This window comes from Stegastes partitus, unplaced genomic scaffold, assembly GCF_000690725.1.
Source record: "Stegastes partitus isolate 25-593 unplaced genomic scaffold, Stegastes_partitus-1.0.2 Scaffold1771, whole genome shotgun sequence".
Taxonomy (NCBI): domain Eukaryota; kingdom Metazoa; phylum Chordata; class Actinopteri; family Pomacentridae; genus Stegastes; species Stegastes partitus.
Genome location: NW_007579502.1, coordinates 50,291 through 58,389, shown reverse-complemented (window position 1 = coordinate 58,389; position 8,099 = coordinate 50,291). Strand labels below are relative to the sequence as shown.

At 40.0% G+C, this 8,099-nt stretch overlaps 1 protein-coding gene across 1 annotated transcript in view; it reads right to left on the bottom strand.

The window, feature by feature from the left end:
- Window positions 1–311: 311 nt before the first annotated feature.
- The window catches only part of matk (megakaryocyte-associated tyrosine kinase), a 19,208-nt gene continuing 11,420 nt past the window's right edge, over window positions 312–8,099 (bottom strand). The window contains exons 10-13 of the mRNA XM_008302180.1: window positions 7,504–7,577; window positions 7,225–7,420; window positions 6,910–6,996; window positions 312–2,416 (exon numbers count right to left, since the gene is read on the bottom strand). Of these exons, the coding sequence (XP_008300402.1) occupies window positions 2,195–2,416; window positions 6,910–6,996; window positions 7,225–7,420; window positions 7,504–7,577 (579 nt within the window). The 3' untranslated portion in view covers window positions 312–2,194. The remainder of the gene's footprint in view (window positions 2,417–6,909; window positions 6,997–7,224; window positions 7,421–7,503; window positions 7,578–8,099) is intronic.

Here is an 8,099-nt window from a genome sequence, read left to right as displayed (position 1 = left end):
TAAAGTTTTAACAGCAATAACAAAACAATTATAGATTCCCAATGAAATTATAAATAAACATGAATAATCCTCTGCAGCCGAGCAGATTTGTCAAATGAAACGTCGTCATTTTTATCCACTATTTTGCTGAGCTGAGGGACAGAACGGCCACTTTCACTGTTAAATATGAGTCTTCATTCATGATGTTTTTGCTTTAGTGGAATTCATTAGCAAAAAACATTAACAGCCACTGCAGAATAAAGCATAGATGCTCAAAGTTGCTCTTTCGGCAGTACAGTGTTTATGACATTGACTCAAAATAAACAGACATATTGTGGATTATTTGCCTCCGATCCAATCGGAGTCATTTAATATGTGGTGTTTGCAGATGCTGAGTCCCAATCACAAACCACACTCAGGATAAAACACAGTTCAAATACACAGAATTTAAAATAAATAAAATAAATCCAGCATATACGCTTGAAAACCAAATAACTCTGCAATGCATAAAGAACAGAAAATACATCCAAACTGGTCCTTAATGTTCTGTAGGTGGTCTGTTGTGAAGCTGCAGTAGGACGCCGTCTACATGTAGTGTTAGAGGGTCGCTGGTACTCACTTCATACTGTACTCTCTACCACGGAGATTTAATCAGGTTCCCTCTACGTTTTCTTTTTCTAACTGTCTCAAGGAAATTTCGGTCCTTTCTAGAGTCTCCTCCAGAGTCTGCAGCCTTTACCTGAGTTGCCTGAACTCGCCGTGTCCAGGTGAGTGTTTACGTCGTACTAACTGATCGTATTGAACGCAGCTCTGTTAGAAATACTGGGATTGCAGATTTTACAGTGTTGGAATGCTTCAGTTTTCCAGCCTGAATATTTCCACACAGCAGACATTTAATATCCGGTAGTTTTTTTTTTTTTTTGCCAATTGAGGAGAAGAAGAAATAGCGACTGTTTGTTCTCCTCCGAGTTGTTTTCGCTTCTAATTTCGATTGTTCGCTTTGCAGCTCTGCAGAACCTGAAGACACAAAGCACAAAACAAGATTTATCTAAGTTAGCTAAATGCTAATGTTAGCATGCTAACATGTGCACAGCGACAACAGTAACATGCTAACGTTGAGCAGACGTGATGTTCAGCATGCTAGCCCTCTTACCATCTGCAAAATCCTGTGATTAGTTCCGCAGATATCTGCATTGCTCAAAATGAAAGAGGAAATAAACTGAGGGTTTACCAAAGTTATCAGAGTTCATCCTGAGGGGAGCATGAACATCTGCGTCAGGTTTCATTGCAACAGTCACTGCGACGTTTCACTAAAAACCATAAATACAAACCTGCTGGTGGCGCTAAAATAGCTGATGAAGTCACTGAGATTCATCCTCTGAGGAACATGAATGTCTGCTCCAAGTTTCATTTCAATCCATCCAATAGCTGCTGCTGCATTCAGCTCGAAACCATAAACGTGAACCTGTTGGTTGCATTTAAAGGGAAGTCAAAAGTCACTTAAGTCATTAAGATTCATCCTCTGAGGAACACGAACGTCTGAACCAAGTTTCATTGCAATACATCCAATAGTTGTTGCAGCATTTCCATTAAAAACCATAAATATAAACCAGTTGGTGGTTCTGAAGCAGTCTGTTAAGTCACTGAGATTCATCCTCTGAGGAACACGAATGTCTGCACCGAGTTCCAGTGCAATCCATGCAACAGCTGGCTCAAAACCATAAACGTGAACCTGCTGGTGCCGTTAAAAGGAAGGTCAAGAGTCACTTAAGCCACTGAGATTCATCCTCAGAGGAACACGAATGTCTGCACCAAATTCTGTTGCAGTTCATCCAACAGTCATCGCTGCATTTCGTTCAAAACCATAAATATGAACTTACTGGTGGCGTTAAAGGGGAAATCAAAAGTCACTTAATCCACTGAGATTCATCCTCTGAGGGGCACGAATGTCTGCAAGATGCTTCGTGGCTTTTTGAGAGTCAGGAGTAGGTGAATTGGCCCACAGATGGATGTCACAATGTGCAAAACTCTGATAGTGAAAGTGACACAGCTCAGATCCAAAGAGACTGAAGAAGATTCATGACTCCAGATGTTAAACCTTAAAATGACAAACGAGGTCCCATCTACTCGATAAACCGAGTCCAGTTGGAAGCGAGCGTCTCCATCGCAGACTGACGGCTGGAATCCTGTTTGTGAAAAAATCTCAACACCACGATCAGCATCCAGAACCAGAACCGACTCCTTCACGATGCTCAGAACCCGGGCTCAGTCTGCTCACCTCTCGCTCCAGCTTCTCCCTCAGTTTGGGGAACCCGGGTCTCCGGCGGGGCTCCTGCTCCCAGCAGAGCCTCATGAGGAGGTAAACGCCGGGCGGACATTCCTCCGGAGCCTCCATCCGATATCCCGCCTCCACTTTGTCCTTCACCTCCTTCAGAGACTGCAGCAGAGCGGCGACATGGAGGAGGACAGGGGTGAGGCACAAACGTAAAATCTGAACTCTCATGAAGTCCAACAGGTTTGGTTTTGTTGGGATACAACATCAATCTAAAGTCAGACGTAAGTATTTTATTGCACATTTTGATTATATGTGCAACTTTTCACTTTTATGTAAAGCACTGTATTTTGTTTTTATCTTATTTTATCTTATTTATTTCATTTCAGTTTTATATCATATTTATATCTTATTGCTTTTCTACTTTTTAGACAAGAATTTCCTTCAAGATTAATACATTTTTATCTTAAGTTGAATATTTTATTGCTCACAATGAAAGTTTAACCCCAGAGGAAATAAACTGAAGGTTTACCAAAGAATTCATCCTGAGGGGAGCATGAACGTCTGCACCAAGTTTAATTGTAATCCATCCAACAGTTATCGCTGCATTTAGTTCAAAACCATTAAAGGAACCCTGTTGGTGGCACTAAAACAGTCACTTAAGTCACTGAGATTCATCCTCTGAGGAACACGAATATCTGCACCAACTGATCCATCCGATTTTTATTATGAATAAAGTTTTATTCTATTAATAAGGTTCGGACCAGATTAATACAGTTTTATCTTGTCTTAAGCCAGATATTTGTATTGCTCACAATGAACATTTAACCCCAGAGGAAATAAACTGAAGGTTTATCAAAGTTATCAGAATTCATCCTGAGGGGAGCATGAACGTCTGCACCAAGTTTCATTGTAATCCATCCAACAGTTATCGCTGCATTTAGTTCAAAACCATTAGTGTGACCCTGTTGGTGGCACTAAAACAGTCACTTAAGTCACTGAGATTCATCCTCTGAGGAACACAAATGTCTGCACCAAGTTTCATTGTAATTCATCCAACAGTTACTTCGTTTAAAATCATTAGTGTGACCCTGTTGGTGGCGCTACAACAGTCTCTAAAGTCACTGAGATTCATCCACTGAGGAACACGAATATCTGCACCAACTGATCTATCTGACTTTTATGATGAATAAAGTTTTATTCTATCAACAAGGTTTGGACCAGATTTATACAGTTTTATCTTGTCTTAAGCCAGATATTTGTATTGCTCACAATGACAGTTTAACCCCAGAGGACGTAAATTAGGGGTTTACCAAAGTTATCAGAATTCATCCTGAGGGGAGCATGAACGTCTACACCAAGTTTCAGTGTAATCCATCCAACAGTTATCGCTGCATTTAGTTCAGAACCATTAGTGTGACCCTGTTGGTGCTAAAACAGTCCATTAAGTCACTGAGATTCATCCTCTGAGGAACCCGAATGTCTACAACAAGTTTCATTGTCATCCATCCAACGTTTATTATGAATAAAACTTTACTCTATTAATAAAGTTTGGATCGTGTTAGTCTTATATTATCTCGCTGGCACACAAGTGTTACGATACTTTGGCTCAGTTTTTATACATTTTCAATAAAACAAAGTTCTGTACAAAATCTCAAACAGTTTAAAAAATGAGGTAACTTTACCAGAAGAAGACAGATCCTAACACCACTGATGAATCTACATAACTGAGTATAAAGTAGATCAGCTGGCTGCAGCCCGACCTGCTAGGATGCTGCTTTCAAGCTGTAGCACCAGAATAAACAGTCCAGTGGTTTAATATCAGACACAGCTGAAATGTACTGAACTGCATGTGCGTTAAACGGGCTGTAATTAGCAGCTAATCATTTAAAAGGACACCACCCGAGGCAGGGAGCAGGACAGACATCGGTGCCGTGCAGAACGAGCCGCTCTTCAACTTAAAGCTGCCTGATCCCGTTGATCCCGGAGTCTGAACTCGGCCGCTGGCAACGACACAAACCAGATTTACTGAGAAGCTCCAGAGCGACAAACAGGTTCAGATTCACCCTCACAGACCCGTTTGGTAACCACGACTCAGAAACGCTCCACGGGCCGCCATGTTCTGGTCGTTTACATGTTAATTATGAGCTGGTGTAATTGTTGTTGTGTCTTTGTTTGTGATTAAATTAATTAGTTTAGTGATTAAAACAACATTTAGCTTTTATTTTAGGTCAGTAGGTTAAATTAAACACTGATTAACTTCCAGTTTATTAAATACAGAACAAAGTCCAGGTAACGAGCTGCCAGAACTCCTTCTGTTATTTTATAGATTTATTTATAATTTGCAGTTTAGGAAAATGACTGGATTTTTTTGTTGTTGTTTTCTTTGCTATAATTATTAATATTGTTAGTGTTTTTAATATTATGGTGTTGTTTTTGTCTTTTTTATTTTTATTTTATTTTTTTTTATTTACTATAGATACATACAATAAAATACCCAAAATGTTGTATTTTTCACTATAGATACAATATTAAATAATAGCAAGTATGCATTTAAAAAAAAAATTATAATTACATATTTACCAGGAAATAAGAGAAAAATATCCTGTTTTTTTTAAATGTTATTTTTGTAATGCTAGTATTATTATTATTGTTATTTTTATTTATTTATTTATTTTTACTACAGATGCATTAATAAAACACCAAAAATGTTGTATTTTTCACTGGATAAATATATATATTTTTTTATCACCAATTTACCATTAAATAGAAGATTTTCTCCACAATAAATGTGAAGCGTTGAAGCGACACATCCAGTGGACGCACATCATCACTGCCTGATCCTTTAAATCTTTAAATATTCAGCAAAATTTGACATTTTAACCGTGTAGGTTGCTTCCTGGAAGTTGTTGTTAGAGTGGATTTTGAAAACAGTAGATAGCGGAAAAAACTGAGAAATTTGCATGAAATGTGCAGCCAATAGCCAATATTGGTGACAAATTGATGAGAAAATTAAAGTTTGTGGGTACAAAATACACAGCTGAGACTTAAATTTGATCACAGAGGCATTTATAAGCCAGTCAAGATGATTTTTGGGGGGATTTTCGGGAACATAAACCAGTAAAGAGCGTTTTAAGGTCTCTGATTGTGAAATGAAAGGAAGCGTATTAATGAGAATACGGTCCAGATCTCACATTGACGTTCAACTGACGTCATTTCCTAACGTTCTGCTCTTCTGGGTCTGTCTCGCCCGTTTACGCCCACCTGCTTTAAAACCCACATCCCAGGTGATGATCACCTTCCTGTTCCTCCAGCTGCATGTTCGTCAGTGAATTAACGAACCTCCGGAGAACAATGAGATTATTCAGCAGCAGCAGCACAGGGCCTATTGTGAGCTCCTGTCTGCTAAACCTCCATCCTCACGGCTTCCTGCTCTGTGACGCTGATCCACTGACGAATCTGAACGCCGTCCTGGCAGCTTTTCCACTGACACACCTACCGCCTGACACGCCGCTAAATCCTGGCGTGACACGGTGACACGGTTACGTAACACCGACACCTTTCACGCAGGAAAACGACGAGTCGCATTTTGCAGAGGCCACATGCTGTGACCTCAATAAACATCGTATTTGCTGAGAATTAGACGTCGGCTGGTCGCCTGACAAACAAACACTCGACACATAACAAACCACCCTAACCGCAGCTTTTACACTGTAGAGTTTGTTGGCTAAAAGAGATTTAAAGTACGAATTAGTGAGTTGGATGGAGTCCCAGCATGTTTCCTCCTGTTCCTTATGCTAAGCTAAGCTAACTAGCTGCTGACTGTAGCTTCATATTTATCAAATGTGATTAAGACTGGTCTCAATCTTCTAATCTAACTCCTATAAGAAGCAAAATGAGTGCATTGGTGCAAAAAAATCAACCAAATTTGAAAAAAGTTCCAACCTGACCTCCTCAGAATCAGCTGGTTTTTAATGTGCAGTAACTTTAGTTTATTTAATGAAGCCGTGCAACATTTAAACTTCATATTATGAATGTGTTCAGAGTTACAGGCCCTCCAAGTGCATAAAGTTGGGCTAAAAGGTCAGTATTTTTTAATTTGCGTTACGTTTTTCCATCATTTCTGAGCCTCATGACTTCATCAGTGCAGCAGACAAACACACTTTTGAGTTCTGTCACCATAACCAACTATAACCAGCTTTAAGCATCAGTATTATGGGATGTATCATCGTGTGAACAGTCAAACTGCAGCAGTTTAATGACATAGAGTCACAGAAACAATCATCGGTATCCTGGATGTGTTTCTGTTTTCTCATAATTCACCAGAGAAAACTTTAACAAGTGCATTCTGGGTAAACGTTCAAGGCTCATGTGTGATGGTGGTTGGTCAGAACAAGTTCTAGATAATGAAAGGATCATTTAAATCCACATTTGACACCAGGATCATCTTCTAGACACGATTCCTTCAGGGTCAAAATAACTAATATACTCATGTTTTGACGTATTACTCCAGGAATTAAAACCAAAGAGCTCCATAATAAACACAAGTGTTGATACTGAGGTTACACGTCGTCACCGTTTGCATGATTTCACTGATTATACTGAAGTTATTGTGAACTGTAAACACACACTGATGCCGCCGTGCTGGAGCTACGTACCATCTTAGGATACGGCTGTCGACCGTATGAGAAGATCTCCCAGAGAAGAACGCCGTAACTCCAAACGTCTGACTTGGTGGAGAACTTCTGCATGAAGGGAACAAATGAAGAACCTCCTATTGATAGTGCATACTCTGTAAAGTTGTTATAAATCCAGGAGTCTGACCCTGAGCATCATCAGGGACTCCTCACACCTTCTCCATGAATTGTCTGAACTGCTGCCATCAGGAAAACGTTTACCTGTGGATGATCTGATGTGGATTTGTTTTAAACGCAGGTAAAGGAAACGTGACCACAGCAGCTTCTCAAACTGACCTCCTTCTTCAGGGCTTCCGGCGCCGTCCATTTGATCGGCAGCTTGGCCTTATCCGACGTCTTGGAGTCGACCTTGGTGAGCCCGAAGTCGCTGACTTTGGCCACGCTGTCGTCAGAAACCAGGACGTTGCGAGCCGCCAGGTCTCTGTGGACCAGCTTCTTGGACTCCAGGTACTCCATCCCTTCACACACGTCACTGAGCGCACGGGTTTCATCAGAATCACACAGAATCATGTAAACAGACCCGAACGGAAACAGTAAAGTCATCTAGAAACTCACAGAGAGAATCGGATCAGCTGAGCGGAGTTCACCACCGACCGTCCTCTGGTCCGGAGGAAGTTCACAAGGTTCCCCTGAAACACCCACAAATCAGAAAGCTAAGTATTTATAAAACATCACCTGTAGCATCATCTCACTCAAAAAACCCAGAAAATTTGATTTACTAGAAGAGAAAAGTTAAATCTCCAAGTGGCAACAAGACATTTTAAGGCTTGATTTTTAAATTAAAACCTCCCAGAATCAAAGTAAAGTTAATTTTGTGAAACTAATAAATGATGAAAAAGTCGCCAACAAAGCAGATTTAAGTTCTTCTGTGTAAATCCTGCATCAATCTCACTCTGTTCACACGTTTATTCTGTTTGTTTTGTCACTTTACACGTACATTTATCTAATTAACCATCATTTACTGCTTATTCTGTTTATACGCTTAAACAGGAAACGTTCCCACAACGTTGGCTGAAGTTCCCGTAATGTTTTACAGCTTTAATCTAACGTTCAAATAACAAATATTTATCATTTCCAACAATGTTCCTGTGAAGTTTCAGCTGCAACGTTTAGAGAACGTTCGGTTGACGGTGCCCAGATTACGTTCCACG